The 20,489-nt window shown below is 37.6% G+C and overlaps 1 protein-coding gene across 5 annotated transcripts in view; it reads right to left on the reverse strand.

Moving 5' to 3' along the window:
• CFAP54 (cilia and flagella associated protein 54) overlaps positions 1 to 20,489 on the reverse strand; it is a 307,349-nt gene that overhangs the window by 109,284 nt on the left and 177,576 nt on the right. For all 5 annotated transcript variants that reach the window (XM_086712592.1, XM_086712589.1, XM_086712590.1 and 2 more), the window contains 8 exons: positions 18,988 to 19,182; positions 16,840 to 16,927; positions 16,328 to 16,537; positions 14,004 to 14,070; positions 12,055 to 12,237; positions 9,562 to 9,648; positions 4,710 to 4,832; positions 714 to 767 (listed from right to left, as the gene is read on the reverse strand). In XM_086712592.1, the coding sequence (XP_086568718.1) occupies positions 714 to 767; positions 4,710 to 4,832; positions 9,562 to 9,648; positions 12,055 to 12,237; positions 14,004 to 14,070; positions 16,328 to 16,537; positions 16,840 to 16,927; positions 18,988 to 19,182 (1,007 nt within the window). The remainder of the gene's footprint in view (positions 1 to 713; positions 768 to 4,709; positions 4,833 to 9,561; positions 9,649 to 12,054; positions 12,238 to 14,003; positions 14,071 to 16,327; positions 16,538 to 16,839; positions 16,928 to 18,987; positions 19,183 to 20,489) is intronic.

Below are 20,489 nucleotides of genomic sequence, written 5' to 3' on the forward strand. Positions count from 1 at the left end.
TCATTCAATTAGTGACAAGAACAGACGTGCTGGGATGGGGAGTCTAGTCCTCTGTTTGCAAGGAGCACTGGGAAGTTAGAGGAGTTGCTTATGAAAATGTCACATGACAACCTTCCATTAGCCAGCACTATGGTGGGAATCATACTGCAGGACATTAGAGTGTCAGACCAACGTGTTGTACATCTTAAATTTATGCAATGTTATATGTCAATTATAGCTCAATAAAAATTTTTTATTTTTATAATTTTTAAAAAATGCTTCAATAAATGGAAAGAAGAAAACCACTGACTGAGAGGCAGTCTCAGACTGGAGAAAGGATGTGAGTAAAAGCAGAAATGAATAAGTGGGCTACCAGCAAAACACTCAAAATCCTTTTCTTATAATCAAAGTCAGCTATTCCCACCAAGGTAATCAAGATAAACATTAAAGTTAGATACTTCACAGGGCTATATAAACAAAATGAATACACATATATAATTTAAAACTTACAAGCAATAAACGATATTTGCTCAATTTGAAAGCCAGAGCAGTCTGGGTCCGATACTACCTTGGGCCCAACATTTGGAGATAAAACCCCATTATTAGAAATAGAAAAGCATATTAATTACATAGCAGATTTTCAAAAACAAGTGTTATACTTACCAAATAGATTGCAATGACTCAAAATTATCCTTACGAAGTATCCAACATTTATAAAATATTGTTATCCTTACCTGTAAATTTTCTTTACTAGTAAGAGGTTTTCCTGAGTCAAATGATTGAAATATCTGTCAATATATAAAGCACTAACGTTAGAAACAAAAGTATTGTTTTTTTAAATTAAACTGTTAATGTGTTCTAAAAGTATTTTAAATGTAATTTTTATTATAAAAGCAATACATGTTCTAGTCAGAGAGATGAGTATAGAATAAAGAAGAAATACACATAAGTCAACTTCTTTTAGGTTGTCAATGTTAATATTTTGGTGTCTTTACTACCAATTTTTTTGATGTATTTTAAAATTACACTGGGGCGCCTGGGTGGCTCAGTCGGTTAAGCGTCCAACTTTGGCTCAGGTCATGATCTCACGGTCCGTGAGTTCGAGCCCCGCGTCGGGCTCTGTGCTGACAGCTGAGAGCCTGGAGCCCGTTTCAGATTCTGTGTGTCTCTCTCTCTGCCCCTCCCCTGCTCATGCTCTGTCTCTCTCTGTCTCAAAAATAAACATTAAAAAAATTTTTTTTAGTAAAAAAAAAAAAAAATTATATATATTTGTATTCCTTTTCATTAAAAATTGCATCATAATTATTTTTCCATGTCATTAAGTCATTTGTAAACCTCAGTCTAATAACTAAGTAATGTTCTATGCTACGAATGCATCATAATAACTCCTTTCCTTTTGTTAGACATCAGGGGGACATCTCACCATTCAGCCCTAGTTTAAATAACACGCGTGACTATTTTGTCTGTATTTCTCATTATCCCCTTTGGATAGATTCCTGGGAACAGAATTGCTGGGTCATAAGAGTATTAGAATGAGTATTAGCATTTAGAAAAATCTTTGCCAGTTTGAGGTAAAATCATATTACTCTTTAGAATAACTCTTTTTGTGGTTCTTTTCCTTTATTGTGAATGACCTGTCAATATGTTTGGCTCTAAATATAATGCCACATTAGGAAACATTCCATTTATTTGCCACAGGAGATGGTTGTATCGTTGTGCAGAATGCATTCCTCTTGGTACAGAGGCCCTTTTTCAAAGATGCCAGTACTGATGCCATGCCCATATCCCCTGGGTCATCTGGAAGACACCAGAAGCTTCTGTGGATAGGTTACTCACTGATGGACAGTATCCTACTTCAAACACCTGTATGCCTTTGCTTGAGGGCGTTCTGTGGCCACAGAAGTATTCAGGAGAGTCTGGAAGTACAGGGAGTAACCCAATCCAATGAGCACAAGATTGTTCTCCCTGGTCTCTGAGGGCCTGATTGTCCACACAGTGACTCATTAATACTCTCTGCAATAGTTCTCCTCCCTTCCCTATGTGACTTACCACACACTCACCGTTCTCCCTGATATCACTTCCCAAATATACTACTTGCTCCCAAATCCTTGTCCTAGAATCTAAGGGATTTGAGGGACCCCTAAACCAAGACATCACAGATAGCTCTTACTGGAATAAAGTGCTGGTAACTGTTAACAATTTTTTCCCTTTTTTGACGTATTTTTTATCTTCTCTAATACACTGAAAAGTGAATACATGAATCCAAGGGAAGACCTTTGTTGATATAATGGGAAAAAAGCTGATGATGGACTTAGATTTGGTGATAAGAGCAGAATCCCAATATGAGTATCATGTTAAAAGATAGAATTTTTTTTAGTCTGTGAAAAGTCCAGTAGTAATCTGTAAGACTTTTTCAGTTACTTCTTTTACAACTAAAATCTAATTAATTAATCCTTTCTTTAAATAACTAGCCTGCAGCCTAATAACATTGGCACCTATTTTAATTATAAACCCTGAACGCATTTCCTCTTTTAATTACACTTTTTAAGTTCCCAATTGAAGCTGGAAAGCTTCAAATTAACTTGGAGAATACAAAATTTAAAGTCACAATCTATTTAAAGACAATTCACCCATACTTTTCTCTCATGAAAACTAGATAATAAAAATGAAGTTGGAATTTACCTATAAAGATGAGTTTCATACTGTTTGTTTTGGTGAAGGCAATGAACGTTAAAAACTCTCTTTTGTTTCTCTTTCTACCCAGCTAGTTTTTCTTTCCTTATCTTTCTGACCTCAAAATGTGGATGACTCCAACGTTTAGTCCTCTGACTTCTATTTCTCTCTCTCTGCCCTACCTGATTTCATCCAGTCTCATGATTTTAAATTTCTATGTTAATGCTCCCAAATTTACCAGGATCCACTTCCACCACTATTACCCCAACCACTGTCATGTCTCACTCATGTTATCTGCAAAGGCCTTCTAACTGGTTTCCCTATTTATACCCATGCCCAACTGCAGTTTTTTCTCCAAACAGCAGGCAAAGTGGTCCTTTGGAAAGTAATTCTTATCCTGTCATTCCTCTGCTCCAAACTCTATAAGGCTTCTCATCTTATTTAGAGTAAACGCCAGTCCTCACCAAGCCCTAAGAGGTCCTATATGACTGTAGTTCCTGAGTCCCGCCATCTACTACTGTTCTCTCTTTTACCAGCTCCACTTTGCCTCCTTGGTTTTCCTCAACCACATCTTGCAGGTATCTCTGTCAGGGCCTATGCCCTTGTACTTCCTCCTATTCCTATCCCTCCCTCGAATCTTTCACCCTCAAAACTCCCTTATTAGAGAGACTTCCCAAACCACCTTGAATAAAATAGCCATCCACTGCCCTAACCACTCTCTGTCCCCTCAACTCAGCTTGGGTGTCCCTCATGGTACATCATCACCTGACATATCTTTATGTGCTTAATATGTTTATTGTTTGTCTTCTTCACTGGACTGTCCAACAGTAACATGTTTCCAAAAAGGCAACATCTCCATTTATCTTTTTACTGGTCTATCCCCATGACTAAAGTAGTGCCTGTATTCAGTAGGCACTCAAAAAATATTTTTAAATAAATTAAAATATAATTTTAATAACAAAATGCAAACCATTTACATCAGGAAAGGCTGTTGGCTGAGAAGCAAGCAAGAAAATATTGTCAATTTAACCCAGGTAAGAAGATGAGTTAGTTCATGCCAAGACAATGAGCAAAAACACCGACTGATTCGTCTTTGTCTAGACACATAGACAGATAGATAGACAGATAGATAGATAAGACAGAGATAGAGATGTATATACATATACACACAGATGTATCCTATTGCCTACTGAATGTCTCTCTTACGAGATAACCTCACACTTGCCCTAGAACAACAAATTATAATGCTATAGCAGTCATATTGAGAAATAAGCAGTGACATTTTAGGGGAATACACTGAGGTAATGAATGCATTGTATGTATATTTAATTTCAGTTGCTACAAGTAATTTTCAAGACTTACAGCCTATTTCCCAGCTTCTTTTAGTTCTTCCAAATTTGAATGTCACCAGTATGTACTGTGTCTGCCAGTCTCACTCCTCACGCGTACAATCTCCCCCAGGAAACTGACTTATTACCTCCTATTTCCTTTATTGCTGGATCACAAGGGTCCAAGCTGCTGCAAGATCACTCAGTGATTCCCATGAAACCCAAAATAGTGGGAAAAATGGCTCCCTCTGATTTAAATATAAATGCCAGTATTCATTTTCAAGGATGTTTCAATTATCTAATTTACAAACACAATTTGAACAAAACATGCTTAACACTTTGGTATACAATATATAAATCAAAAAAATATCCAAATAAAACATGAGGAGAGACTGTTTTGACTAACAACATTAGCCAGAAATTGTAAGATTAGACGCCAAAGTCTAAGAGGTAGTAGCTGATAAATGTGTCTACTGAGACCGTCCATAACATACAGACAGAATTCCACTGTAAAAATCGACTCCAATACCATACTCCCCCACATGACACCCTTCCATTCCAGACAAATGAAACCTTGTAAAAGCCTACTGTTAGCTATAACCAGGCTTAACAAAGAGGTTTGCAGTACCAGAGACTTGTAAATACACTTTTGTAGAAGTATTCCCTAAATTTTAGGAATGTAGCCTTCAAGAGGTAAAGAAATGGCTTTGAATCAAACAGCAGATTTACCTTCACTTTTCCAGTAGCTTTACAGCCTGCAGGTATTGAGGAAGGCATGTTTTTTCCATAAAAAATCTGGGATATCTCATAAAAGGCTTCAGAAAAAAATCCTAAATCTGTAAGGACTTCTATCTTTAAAGGAAAGAAAAAGAAATGAGATTTTAAAGTAAATGATTTGTGTTACTTACAAAATAACAATTTTAGAGAAAAGTCATCAACTTTCTGAGTTCTAAAATTTCTGCTTAATACTGGCAATGCCGTCTAAACTAATGCTTGGTAAACACAGTGGATGGAGATGTATGTGTTTGTGTATAAGCTAGTTTACATGTGCAATAGACCAAGAAGCTGATAAACAACAGCAGGCAATTGTTCAAAGCAATGGACATTTGTCAGATGTGGCTTACTTCATCAGAGGCAAACACAAAACATAGCAGGCATAGAAGGGTTAAAAAAATAACTAAAGTTATTTTTTGCTCCCATAGTGAACTATGGCTTAAAAGAAAAACAAAACAAAAACACTCCTGATGTTCTTTAATACTCTGAGCAAAGTGAAACAAACCAGGAGATGAACTCTACAATGGATCAACATAGAGACAACTATTTGCTTTGTCCCCATGATTAATGGACACTGTCAATTTTAAAGACATATCCTTAAAATTAGTCAATTGGTGACTATGCATTGTGTGTGGTTCAATTTGAATATTATCCAGCAAGACTTTCAATCAGGAAATTATGGGAAGAAATTTCCTGAACAAAGCCATTCAATCGTTCAACATGTTTATTGGGCACCTCTTATGTACCAAGCCCTCTTGGATGTTACGTTCCTTCCGGATGTGTATTTAGCTAAGTTTAAATGATACATGAAGATCTACACAGTATTATAAGGGATGGAGGGTAATGACAAAATGCTACTCTCAACATTCCAGTCAAGGAGGACTTCTCTGAGAAGACATACAAGAAAAAATTGGGGAATGACGTGAGAGAGAGAGACATGTGGAAAATCTGCTGAAGAAACTCAAGCACAAAAGTCATGTGGCCATAGGAGCAGTCTGGGAGTCCTGGGGTGCTCAAGGAAGAGCCTTGTGGCAGGAGTTTAGGGAGAGAGGGGAAGAGGGTTAGGAGGTAGTTATGAATGGTGGCCTGTAGACCAGAGTAGGAACTTGGAATTTTATTCTCTGTGTGATAAGAAGTTATTAGAGCATTTTGAACAGGGCATGGTCCTAACCTGACTTACATCTTGCAAACTCCAGTGATTGTTGAGAGTAGAGAAGAGTAAATTGTGCAAGCAGGGAATGAAATAAAAAATTGGATGAAGCTCATATGCATATAATACACATACATACACATATACTTGTTATCTCTTTTCCACTAAGCACCACCCTAGGAATCTCAAACCTATATAAATTTTAAAGAAATAAAAAGAAGGTAAGTTCGGGGTAAATAAGATGTGACAATAACCTGAACAAAACATAAAAGGTTTGGGAGAATATTTTCAATGGAGAAGAGAAAACTGCTTGTCTATCAAGTTGCATACTTTGGTTCTTGCCTAAGATACCTTGGGCTCTAAACTCCCCAGTACCATATAATATCAAAGTAGGCATTAGGGAGTCATATGAGCTCTTTTAGACTTCTAGATGAACATTTTTTTTCTTATCCCTTGCAGGAAATGCTGTGCAAGGTTAGTCTCTTCTGGTCTTGGCTGTGAGAAGGCTGTAACATGAACTACCTGTAACTGCGAAGCCTACCTCTGGTTTCAGTTCATCATACCAATCTGGCCATTTGAAAAAGCAATGGCAATAATAATGAACATGTATTTTCAGAAATGGCCAACGGTGTGAACATAAACAAGCCAGATGGAAGAAAGAACTACCCTTAAACCAACCCTTTACTCGCACAAATACAGAACTATCAGTACCCGTCCCGTGAATGCTGGATGTGTTGAGAGTAATAAATCTTTCAGAATGTTGGCAGTTCTAAAGTGAAGCCAGACTGGCTGATCATAAAGAGGTCTTAAAGCTTTCCCTGAAAGACACTAGTGCACAACCGAAACTTAACAGCTTGATCTATTGCTGTTTAACTTGTCAGAAAGTATTGTTTGCTATTTCCTGACTATGACTTTTCCCTCTTCCCACTCACTGACCCCAGTTTACTTCAGAAAGGTCAGGCCAACTCTACTCAAACAGGCTGTCATTTCTTCCTCTCTATGATGCATCAGTTGCCCTTTTTCATTGTTTCTGTCAAAACCCTAGTCAGGTTTATCTGTTCTACTATGCCAGCAAGACACCAGTTCCATCTTGCTCTGCTCCTGACACTGTTACCAGATACATCTGATCATGTCCTTCTTTTGATCAAGATTCTGCAATTCATTCCACCTCTCCACCCAAGGCTGCAGACTACAGTCCACAGTTCTTCACTGGCTTTGAAGCTACTCTAGTACAAAAAGTTTCCAAGTGCTAACAATCCAATAAAACACAAACTTAGCTAATCAAAAACTTAGGTCCAGATTCTATCTTTCAGTGCCTCTCCGGATCTCCTTCTGACACGTTACTAACGGTCACTGCAACCCTTCCATGCTTCTCTTGCCTCTAAATGACAGACCAGAATAAAACTGTTACCTAGTTCTGATTTCATAATCTCCTCATTTCTCTCACTGTTCAGCCTCCACATTATGCTTCAGTTTGGAAGTCAGGACTGGGCCCCCTTCATGGACATCATGGACCACAACATGCACCTCTGGGAGTCTCATACAACCTTCTCCCTACTCAAAACCTCCTCTCTGGCTTCACTCAACCACCACTGCATGCTTAGAGTCAATGCTGTCTCATTTCTGTATCTTTCACATTGTTGTCTGCCCAGAATGTTCCCTTCTTCCTCTCCCGCTGAGTTACTTCTGCTTTCTTCACCAAATCTTACCTACTTAGTAAAATCAAGAGACCCAAAGCCATTTTCCCTCTTTCAAACTCCAGAAGACAGTGCTCATCATATTCATTTGGAAACAATCAAGGGGCAGATGCACATGATATTGTTTTGTGTATACATCCTGTCTCTCACTTCCTTATAAGCAAGAACCATGGGTTACATTTCTTTAATTAGCTACTAACATAGTGCTTTTATATAGGAGATACTCAATAAATGTTGTTTCAGAGGTAAAGCAATAAATGTTTACCAAGTATCTTCTAGGTGAGTTCCCACTAAACACTAAAAAGTATGGACAGTAGGCCCTTGATAAATGTCTATAGATTTTAATTTCAATTCAATAATTAATTACTGAATATCAATATATGAATTTATTTCTCAATATACAATAGGAAACTAAAAGATGAATGTGATACAGGCCCTAACCTCAAGAATTTTGCAATTTTGAATAGAGCACTGTCTTGAAAAGACAGAGAGAGAAAAGTTATATGCAGCTTTTAAAAAAAGTGTCACTGGAAATCAAAAGCAGGAGAACTCTTAAGAGTTCACTAGGTCAGAAAGAGTGATCCAGAAATTTTCATGCTGATAAAAAATCATTTATTCCTGAGTTAAAATATATTCTCTTAATAGCACCAGAATTCCTCTTAGGGAAGGTATTGTCTTTATTTAGAAATAGAATGCAATGGACTATTTGGGTCTGAAAACACAGCCCAGAGACAGGATCCAGATAGAGAGAAGAGTTCAAAGGGAAGTCTAATTTTCTCTCATTATAAAATGAGAAAGCTTTGTGGAAGAAGGGTAGAAGGTATTTCCAAAAAGGGACAAGGAGGGGTAAGCCAGTGGTGTGTTGGAGCCCACTTACTCCCAAGGACAAGAGGAAATTGTGCACATCTTGTCTCAATTCCACATTCAGTAATGCCCGGTTGGTAGGCTGAAGTCAGCCGTAGGGGGAATATTTGTACCATGGAAACTGAAAATGCTACAAATCAGGGCTTTTTTTTAGAGTGAGGTGTGAAACATTTACCAGCACACATCTGATTAAGCCATGGGATGAGAGGCGAAAGCATGAGATGTTGGCTAAGAAATATTTTAAACTCAGACATGCCAAACATTCTATTTTAAATTGTTTGTTTTTGCCTCAACTTAAGTTTTCCTGTGTTCCAAATTTTTACTAAGTCCAATACAAAAAGACAGGCCTTGGGTGACTGTGTTGTGTATGTCTGTGTGTAAGTGAGTGAGTGAGTGAGTGTGTGTGTGTGTGTGTGTGTGTGTGTAAAATGGGAATTAGGGCTGAATTCCATAGTCAAAATGAGGAGGTGCAGAACAGGGAGCAAATCTGCTGCATGTTGAGGTGATCCACGTACCAAATGGATTCAGCAGAAGTGGACTATGACCACAGCTAAGTAGGAAAATGGGCAGAGAAGATGAGGTGCTTGAAGTACCCACTCCACATGGGGTTGGAGCCAACTGCATATGACTCTTGAGGGCAGAGAACCTCACCTGACTTCTAGGTTACAGGATTAGTTATAATTCAGCATCTGTGTGTTTTGTCATGTCAATTGCCTATGCAATGAAAACTTCTCACATATCATGATATAAAGATCCTTAGCAAGAAGGTCACAGAAACTTCAGAAAACTGACTCATTAGTCTCCACCCAGAGACCAACATTTCAGAAGTGGTGATTTCCAGGCTGACTGATGCTGGGTGAGCCTTTTTCCTGTGTGTAGCTCTTCCTCACCTTACCGTGGTCCAAGCATAAAACGATCTAACCATTCTAATTAGCTCTCTCTCATACTTTATTATAATAACGGGCAGGGTTTTTTTTTTTTATGTCAGTACACCATATTATTATCAGCTTATTATTACGAGTATTAGAACCAAATTCATTTATGAAAATATTTTATAGTTCAAGGATATCAAATATCTTAAAAGTTTGTGACATACCTTGAGGATCCTTGCTTCTAGATTTCTGACTAGGTCTTGGCAAATTCCAGAAACAAAATACTGATACAATGCAAGGAGAGGCAGAATCTACCAATGGTAAAAACATTTTTTGATTTAGAACATGTTTTATCAAGTTAACAACCTAAAAATAAAATGTAGCCAAATTTAATGTAGGAGATGTTATGCAAAAGAGCAATTGATTTTGTCACGCTAGGATCCTCTATCATTTGGCATAAATGAAACAATCTGCCTAGCATAAGCTTCATGATTTTATGAGAACCTAAAAGTGCCACCAGGGGGACTTTTAGATGCCGCTTGGTACCCAAAACCTAGGTTTTGAATGTCTTTAAGCATGGAAAAGTGAAAATCCAACCAATTACCTTCCTTGAAAAAAATTAACTTAACATATATATGAATCACTGAGGCCTGGAGAAATATTCTAGCAAATAAGCTATCAAATAACTTCAAAATTCAAAGCAAAGGAACTCACGTCCATGTCCCCAACTCTTTCATCTCAATGGCTGCTGCTATTTGTCTTCAACTGGAATAGCTCTATCAGCAAAAAAGTATTTTATAGCATGCCCATTATGTGTCAGGCACTGTTGAATGACAACAAAATCTAACCGGTCCTTGCTTCCACAGAGCAGATAGTCTACTGATTACCCACACGTACTCTTCACATAATATTTTTATTTGCCTAGAATTAACCCCAAAGTTCAACTCCTCTTGAAATCTCATGGGTGAAAGCTTACAAACTATCAATATTTGAGTTGATCCCAGCCACCATCTGGCCAGAGTCAGATGTTGAGGGGATAGGTGTTTGCTTAGACTTCTGAACAGCTTCTGATCTCAACTGAAAACTGAAGTTCCTACAACTGGGCCCTTCCCCCACTGAAGAAAGATAGAGCAAAGAGGACTTTTGGGATCCCCATTATTTATCAAACTATTTCCCATGATTCCATAGCAAAAGGTCTCATAGCAAGTTTTGTATGTGACAGCAGTCTCTTTACCCACTGGGCTTCTTCTGGAGGGTAGTATAATACAGAATAGAAACGGTTTACATGGTGCAAGTTCAGCTAAGGAACCTCTAATTGTCAGTCAACTGGCAGCTGCTAATAGCAATAGCTTTTTTAAATGGTTTAGAACTGGTCTTAAATGATTTCAAACATAATACTTTTTTTTTACAATTATGCACAACAAACATAACACAATATCTTTTTCTACAATTAATGCAGCACAAAACAATAAGATTTGGCTATTACCTTTTAGGTTGTTTCTTTTCTTTAGTAAGGAATAAAAACACACCACTTTATTGCTGCCAATTGCTCAATTATTCAGAAAAATGTTCTCAATTTCTTAAGCTTCAGAGAAAAAAAGTCTCATTTCTTTTCCAATGCAGTGATATGTATTATATATGAATATGACTAGGCAGCTAAAGGTTACCCAGGGGATAGAACTATTTTCTAAATCCAGAAATGAATCCCCTTAACAATGAGAGGAGCACCATTTCGTTATCTTTTTATAATAAACAATTTCTTGCCAAATATGCCAAGTGTTAAAAGCATTTATCAATCTCTTCACTTTAATATGTGGCTTTATAATTTAATAACTCATATCAGGGGGCAATAAATCTTTTCCCTACAAGAAGAGAGAATGAATTCAGAACAAGAGAATAGAAAATATATAGGAAAAAAAGAAAGTAGGTATGAAAACTATGGAAGAAAAGGAAAGAATGAGAAAAAGAGAAAGAATAGGAATTAAGAAACAAATATGGTGGGGAAGAGATACAAAAGTAGAGGAAAGAGCATATGAGAAGAAAATAGGAAAAATGAAATAAAGGAGAAAAATATATAATGACCAACAGGTAGAAATACTAATTTATTTTTTAAGTGCAACCAACTTCAAATTTATGATCTACACGGTTACTTATTTCCCCAAAGGAAAAGAGAATTGCATGAGGGTTTTGAATGTCTTAGGATATTAAGAAGTATTTGTCTTTTATTTCACAGCTAGAATCTGTTCAGTTCACAGCTATTCACCTAGATGTACCCTTAACAGAGAGAGGACAAGAAACACAAAGATCAACTTATCTCAACAAAGAAATACTCGCAGCTTTGGTACTGATATGACCTGCAATGACTTAATGCAATGAGTTACATGTACACTAGACTGCTCTGTTTGAGACCAGTGAAACATTCTAAATCAATTTCCCCAAATGTCTTAAGAGGGGGAAAAAAAGGTAAAATAATAGAATAAAAAGAGAAAAAAAACCAACGGACGTTGACTTTGTATCCAAAATGAAATGCAAACAATGATGTCAAAGAAGGAATATGAATTAATATATTTCATTTTGAGCTACAGGTAAACATCCTGAATATAGGGTTAAAGAGTTAAATGACGACTGAGAGACCATCAGCAAAATCTGAATGGCATAAAGTATAAGGCAAAAATACCAGAGTGAATTGAGATTTGTTGATTTTACATATTACTTACTATTAGATTTTGCTTAGCAAAGTGCAGTTCACGTATAACGTAATACAGACTTGCAACTACAGAGCAAATGTCAGCCCTGTATCTGTCCGAGAAGAGCTCGATGCCTGGGAGAAGCTGAGTGATTTCATACTGAGCATAGCAACGTTCTGCTTTGGGGTGTGGAAGTGTGGTTCTGAGCAAACCCTGAAAATGGAAACAGGTGAAATGAAGAGCAATAAATTGCATGTTTAACACTGAAACAGAAAGATAAGTATGTGGATTACTTCCTAAAGTGCTTAGCATATGCCTAGCAGACTGTATCTTGTAATAAATGGTAGTTATTGTTAATATTATCATCATTATGGGTTCAAATGCTTTTATCATTTAAGATGGGCCTTTTAAATTCCACAGTAGTTGGATGCTTATTATTTTCAGAAGAAATTATCATTATATTATCATTTATTGAGGTCAGTTTTGTATTGGCCACTATTGGTAAATTCTTTATAAACACTACCTCATTTACTCCTCATTTACCTTACCCCTACAAGGAAAGATTATTACCTCACACACCATATAATGGAGGCTTAAACAATTAACTTATTTGAGCTCACACAGCTAATGGCGGCAGAAAGAAGATTAAGTCACACTTATTTAAATCAAAATAAATATGTTCTTTCCACTATACCAGTCTACAAGTAGAGGAGATAACAAGTTATTTCAGAAGTCTAAATTAGGCAGCAGTAATTCTGAACTTTTAACCGAATTAAGCAAAAAGATGAATTGTCTAATTTCACCAGTATGTCTTAGGTAATTTATATGACCAACATTGTATTTGATGCTGGGAAACAACACTGGTACACAAATTTGAATTTTACAGTTAGGAGTGCTTCTTATGTTAAGTAATTAACATTAAATGATGACAAATGCATTATGAAATTATTTTAATGTATATATCAGAAAAGAATTTTAACCAGATTGTTCATTAAATTTATCAGGTACCTACTCTAAAATACTACACAGTTGTTTAAGTTTTTAATTTTACAAATATGCTTTAAAATCATAAAGAAATTAACAGGTGTTTAAAATAAATGCCACCAGCTTTCATTTTAGGTATAGTATTACTGAAAAAGTATGTCCATAGTAAGCAAAAATTTAATTTTTCCAATTGCTTATTTTCTAATACATGAACAGCATTCTCTTCAAGAACAAGCAGTATATAAGGAGTCGGTATCAGATTATCATTCCCTTTGCACACCTGCCTCTTCCGCCTCCTGTCTTTAAAGCACAAGCAAGAGGTGCATGGAACATAAGAAAAGTGAAAAGTCTGGCCTTATATTCAGAGAAGGCTTTCCAGAGATCTCATCTACCCAGATTGCATAAACTATCAGACTCGTCTGATACACAGAACAAGGGTGTCCACCCTTCAAAGTAAACAGACCCTTTAGTAGATTGCAAAGGCCCCTGGCTACATCCCTGCATCTCAAAATGTCTTGTATTTCAGATAAAAGTTCCTTTCTTCTTCAGTGAAGTCAAACCAAAATTCTAAGAGCTGCCAACACTATAGTTCTGTAGTCTTCAACTTATTTCTTGCTTTCATTATATGGTATACTTCACATCATGCAATAGAGGAAAACTTTAGTTAGAGATGAGGTAACCTAAGGCAACCATTTGGAGTCAAACAGACAGGCTTCGCAGCTCACTAGCAACACAGTCTTACTAATGATGAGAGACTCAGTTTCCCTATCTGCAAAACTCCTTCCGGAGTCTAAAGAAGAAAGAGACCCTGCTGAATAGTCAAGATGAAAATGCCGCAGGGGTTCAGCCAGTGAAGGAAAGACAGGCTTATGCTATTTCATCAAGGTCCCTTGCGATTTTCCTACCTATGAGTTTTATGAATATGATAAGCCACTGCACTTTTTTTTTCCTGACTGAACGGCCATTACTGTGGAAAGCTATATATAAAGTGTTACCTGAAAGAGTAATGCAGACAAAATGCAACAGTTGGTTCTCTCGTCAACCTCTGAGATCTTAATAAATCTAAATAACAAAAAGAAATGGGTTCATAGACAATTTTCCAATAATAGTTTTATATAAATACATCTCTAATACTCACAGATTTTCTAAAATTAAAATAGTCTTTGTGATTCTAAGAGTGCTATGCTGTCATATAAGATCTAGAATACAGAAATTTATATATATATACATATATACATATATATACATATATATATACATATATATATATATATATATATATGTATATATATATATACACACACACACACATATATAAAATGAAATATCACCAATAATCTTACCACCTAAACATGATTGCTGGTAACATTTTGGCTAATTTTCTTCTGGAAGTTTTTCTTTATATATAAATTGTTAAATTTTCTCTGTAGATCAAAATACCATGCATGTTTTTGCCCACCATACTCTATAGGAAAGCTAAAAATGTGATTGGAGAGGTGAAAGAAACCTGTACCTCTATTGCTTCCATACCTTTAAAATTTCTCACATTATTCAAGTATTTAAAATATTTGTCAGTGCTAACTAAGTGTAAGACACTGTGATGACTTTCACATATGTTATGTGTTATATGTTATGTGTGGCAGGCTGAATAATACTCCCCACTCCCTGCCAAAGAGATCCATGCCTTAATCCCCCAAATCTACGAATATGTTGCTTTCATGGCAGAAATAAGTCAATCAGAGAATGACAAATATCGTATGATTTCACTCATATATGGAATTTAAGAAACAAAAACAGATAAATATATGGGAAGCAAGGGGGAAAAGATAAGAGGGAAACAAACCACAAAAGACTCTTAACAATAAAGAACAAACTGAGGGTTTCTGGAGGGAGGTGGGTGGGAGATGGGCTAGAATGGGTGATGGATATTAAAAAGGGCACTTGTGATGAGCACTGGGTGTTTATATGTAAGTGATGAATCACTGAATTCTACTTCTGAAACCAATATTTCACTGTATATTAGCTAATTAAAATTTAAATTAAAAGAAAGTAATAAAATTGACCTTATATTGGCCCTAAATAAAAAAAAGACTACAGAGGTGATTAAAATTAAGTTTGGGTTCAGTGTAATCACAATGGTCCTTACAAGAGAAAGGCAGTGGAGTCAGAGTCATAGAAAAAGAGATGAACACAGAAACAGAGGTCAGAGAGAAAGAGGGAGGGAGAAAGAGGAAGATAATAGGCTGCTGATCCTGAAGAAAGAAGATGCAGCTGTGAGCTGAGGAGGGCAGAAGGCCTGCAGAAGCTGGAAAAGACCAGGAAGCAGATTCTTCCCTAGAGCCTTCAAGAGAATAGCACAGCCCTACCAATACACTGATTTCAGGACTTCTGACCTCCATAACTGTAAAATAATAAATCTGTGTTGTCTTAAGCCATTAATTTTGTGATAATTTGCTACAGAATTAGGAAACTAATACAATATGTGTTATGAGCTAAATTGTGTGTCCCCCTCCCAAATTCATATTTTGGAGTCCTAACCCCCAATAACCTCAGAATGTGACTGTCCTTGGAGATAGGGACTTCAAAGGGGGTAAGTAGGTTATGATGAGGTCATTAAGGTGGGCCCTAATCCAGCATGACTGATGTCCTTGTAAGAAGAGGAGATTAGGATACAGACATGCATAGAGGGAGGGTGATGTAAGGACACCATGAGAAGACCACCAGCTACAAGCAGGGAGAGAGGCCTCAGAAGAAGCCAACCCTGCCAACATCCTAACCTAAGAATCCAAGCCTCCAAAACTATGAGACAATAACTTCCCCACAAACTGGTCCTTCATTATGGCAACACTAGCAAACTAATATGGTGCGTCACGTAATTCTTGCCACAAGTTTGTAGATGAGAACACTGAGGCTCTGAGAGAATGAGGAGCCAGCCAAGGACCCCAGATTTAGGAGGGGGCTCTCGAATTAGGCCCAAGTCGGCCTGCCTCCACACTGTTAGTCTTGGTCCCATACCAACTGATCACTTGCTCAGTCATTTGTTCCACAAGTAGTTATTAAATGGCAACTCCATGCCAGACACTCAGGAGACCCTGGTGAACAAGCAAAGATCTGTGTCCATGTGATGCCCACACTGTGGGGGAGGGGGTTATAGGCAGAAGAGATGGCCATAGATAATACACATCACAAATAAGGAAAGTGTATAACTTTGTATGGTATGGACATAGCTGTCCACGTATCCCATGTGTCTGAGGCATGGTGCTCTATATGGACAGGTAGGCACCCCACCAAAGGAAGCTCGCCCCATTGTGACACTCACTGAGCTATCTTTGCTGATATGACCGCTCCTTGCAAACATCCCCAAATGCCAACATTTGACAGAAATTTCTCACTATAATCTTTGGAACCTGGAGGTAAATAGCTATTGGTAGCATTGGTGAGCGAGCTACCAAACTCTTTCCATGTATGCAGCACATCTTGTTTTCTGAATATGTCATCAAGAGCTTGGCACCAACATTTAAAAGCAGCCCTAGAAGAGAAACAGAGGATCAAGCAATATGTTTTCTGAGATCTATGTCATTAAATCTAGCTTCCAAAAGAGAAAGCAAATGCACTGAAGAAGCATTTTAATTAAGATGTTAGAGAATGAATCTATACCATTTATGCTCATAACTTTTTCTCTCAGGTAGCATTTGAAGAATAAAATGTAGCAATGGGATATAATCAAAGAACTAAAATTCATGAAAAACAGTATTTTTTCACAATAATTATAAATGTTTTCAAGCAAACAACCAAAGTTTTCCCTTGTTCTACTGGCTCCCAGAAATCTACCTTTTCTTTTCAGCAAAGATGAGAAGGCTTCCCAGTTCATGCAATGCCTGAACTTTAAGACTTCTTTTATTGCAGGCTTGGAGAACATCTGTATTTTTAATCAAGCAAAAGAACAAATGTCAGTTCCTAGGAAATATCTTCCTTACAGTCTCAAGAATATTCTAAGCTGCATCATTCCTTAACTGTGGAGATAAGCAAACTGCAAGCTAATACTGCCTTCACATGTCTCGTGATCCATATACTGAAAGAGAGCAAATGATATTCTATTTACATAGTGGAGTGAGAGACTGGATCTAAGAGATAGGAAACATGGAGAAGGTAGAATAAGAGTCAGGCAGGTGGAAATGGTGGAAAAGAGAAATTCAGAAGAGGCGTGCAAGAGAGAAAGGGCGGGGTGTATATGGAAATGATGTGGGTGGCTGGACTATGGTTTTCTTGGGAGTGTGAAGAAGGAGATAGTGGTAGGGTTATATGCAGGCGTCTAGATGCCTGGTGGGAAAATGTGGATGTTATTCCATAGCAGATGGGAAGCCTTGAAGAGTTTGTTTTTAAGGAGGGATGTGACAAGATCACAGCATATCAGATTTTTCCCTTTACCCAAGTGCATAAAAAAGCACATCTTTAATAGCATCTGAATTTGGACAGGGTGGGGGAGTGGTTTCTGATAAATGCATAAATCTCCAATGAAATTCAGAGATGTCTAGCAAAAACAAAACAAAACAAAACAAAACAAAACAAAACCCAACCAACGTGGCAGTGGTTTTTAATGAAGGCAGTGCTGTCTCCTACAGGGTGTTTTAGAAATCTGAGGAAGGTTGTTGGTTGTCACAATGGGGCATCTCCCAGCATTTCATAGGTGAAGAACAGAGACACTGGATTGCCTGTAATGCACAGAAGTTTTCCCCCACAATTAAGAAAAAAGGTGAGGAACCTATATATAAATTGTCTGAGTCTAACCTCTAACTGCATTTTACACATAAATAGGTCATTTTTGTATGTTTTCAGAATGCTCTGAATTTCCCAGAAATGCAACCACTCACTGTAGCGCTTTGTTTTACCTACATTTATTTGCCATTTTAGAAAACCACTGTCACCAAAATTAACAGTGCTGACAGTACTTGCATCACCAATACAATAAACTGGTATCAGTCTGCATTTGTAGCTATAACATTCATGGCGATTCAAGAACACAGGATATGAACACCTGATTGCTTCATTATACTTTCTAGTGCCTGAGCACCTAAGTGCCACAAATAGATTCTTTTATTATAAAATAGCATTGTGTACCCTTTATTTTATATTTAGAGCTTCATAGTCATTGTTTTAAATAACATGTGTAGAAAGATTATATTAAATATACATTTCATTCCAGGGAGTAAAGGGGGAATTACTAAATGTCTGTTATAAAAAGGGGAGGGAGGGACGTTGGGTCTACAAGATGCACTGCATATATACTGATGAATTTGTAGCAAAGCCAAACCAAGCAGAAAGACAAAGAAAGTGTGATCAGCTAGGGCAGAGCAACAAAACACAACAGTGGTCACATTCCAAAAAGCGGTTCGCAGATTCAGTCAAAGGAGGATCAGCAGAAGAGTGACCTTGCATCTCACCATGGTGACAGCCAGGGGGGGAAAGTGAGGAAGGGGAGGAGCTGGAAGACACTGCTCCATCACTGCCTACAAGATTCTATATTCAAGCTCTCTCATCTGACTTAAAAAAATTTTTTTTAATGTTTGTTTATTTTTGAGAGACAGAGAAAGACATAGCATGAGCAAGGGAGGGCAGAGAGAGAGAGGCAGACACAGAATCCAAAGCAGGCTCCAGGCTCTGAGCGGTCAGCACAGAGCCTGTCGCAGGGCTCAGAATCACGAGCTATGAGATCATGACCTGAGCCAAAGTCGGAAGCCTAACCAACTGAGCCACCCAGGTGCCCCTCTCTTATCTGACTTCTAAAGGTAGCATTTCAGGCCCAGATGCAATCTCAACATTAATGCAGAATCACGAGCTATGAGATCATGACCTGAGCCAAAGTCGGAAGCCTAACCAACTGAGCCACCCAGGTGCCCCTCTCTTATCTGACTTCTAAAGGTAGCATTTCAGGCCCAGATGCAATCTCAACATTAATGCAGAAGATCACACTAATCTTACCAATAGTTTCATAATAAGAGGAAATTACGAGTCCGAGTTGTGAATAGGGAAGTTTACTTTTTTCCACTGAACTGAAAACTCTAAAGTGTTCCTGAGAGAGGTCAGGGGGTGTTGGCATATGCATCTCTTCCGTCCCCAGGCAAAACTCCACCTTTCCAGTGGTAAATTTCTCATTGTTTATTCCTCCTTTATCTCCTAAAGTCATGGGAAAAAAAAACATTTTTAAAGAAATTCAAAAAGGAGAAAGAAGGGAAAGTGATGAGGAGGGGAAAGGTAGAGGAAATGGACAGGGAAAGAAAAGGAAAAATTCTGCATATATGTGAGACTTCTTTGCAGTTTGAGGGACATCGTTTCCTTAAATTTAGCATCTAATATCATTTCTGAGGAGCCCAGGTATGTGTGGACAGGCTCTCTGCTCATGTTATTTCGTAAAGAACACTATGGAGGGGCAGTGTGCCAGAAAGTGATGTTGAGATAATGCTTTGCTTCTCGTGGGGATTGGTGGAAGATACACGGTTTGGGTTTGCCTTTTTTTTAAGGGCTTCTGACAGTAAGATGTTAGTTTGCCTCTGGGGTAGAGACCTCTGGGATAGAAGGAACACATAGTTAGTTCTGACCTAAGGGGGGAAAATGGAAAAGAATCAGTCTCTTTATAAGATCAGAGAACACACAGGAAAAAAAGGAAAACTATTCTAGGGGAAGTAGTCGAAAGCTGCAGAGAAAGAGAAGCCGATGTGAAGTTTGAAGTCTGCAGCCCGAGGACTGGGATAAACTGCTGAGAATTAATAGCAGGTGAGGTTCAGGGTGAACAGGTCTAATCCACTCTTAGGAATTGTATTTGCTTGTTTTTATTCATGCCCTTAGCCATTATTAATATATGCCATAATTGAAAGAAATTGAGACATGATATGGAGAGCTGATTTAATATGAGTCTATAGACAATACAACCAAAACCTGTGGGTACACGCTATGGCAAGTGCTTTTGGGGAGGGAAGTGGGGGCGACAACAAAAAATACATACACACATATATACACACATAAGTAAAACTTCTGTCAGTGATTGTAAAGAAAATAAAATTGGTCAAATTTCTGAAAGATCAGTTCAGTAAATATTAGCATATTAGGTATACATTTAAATCTATTTTTAATAACTAAAATATAGTTATTTTAAGATTATTAATTTAAGTTTATTCTTGAAGTTTATTTTTATTATTCCAATAAATTTAAACAGCAAGGATTGTAAACATATATTAGTATTTTTAACACATTTTTAAATTTTTTTTTTCAACGTTTATTTATTTTTGGGACAGAGAGAGACAGAGCATGAACGGGGGAGGGGCAGAGAGAGAGGGAGACACAGAATCGGAAACAGGCTCCAGGCTCTGAGCCATCAGCCCAGAGCCCAACGCGGGGCTCGAACTCACGGACCGTGAGATCGTGACCTGGCTGAAGTCGGACGCTTAACCAACTGCGCCACCCAGGCGCCCCTTTAACACATTTTT

The sequence above is a fragment of the Puma concolor genome, chromosome B4 (genome assembly GCF_028749965.1).
Source record: "Puma concolor isolate L17-30 chromosome B4, mPumCon1.1.hap2, whole genome shotgun sequence".
Taxonomy (NCBI): Eukaryota; Metazoa; Chordata; class Mammalia; order Carnivora; family Felidae; genus Puma; species Puma concolor.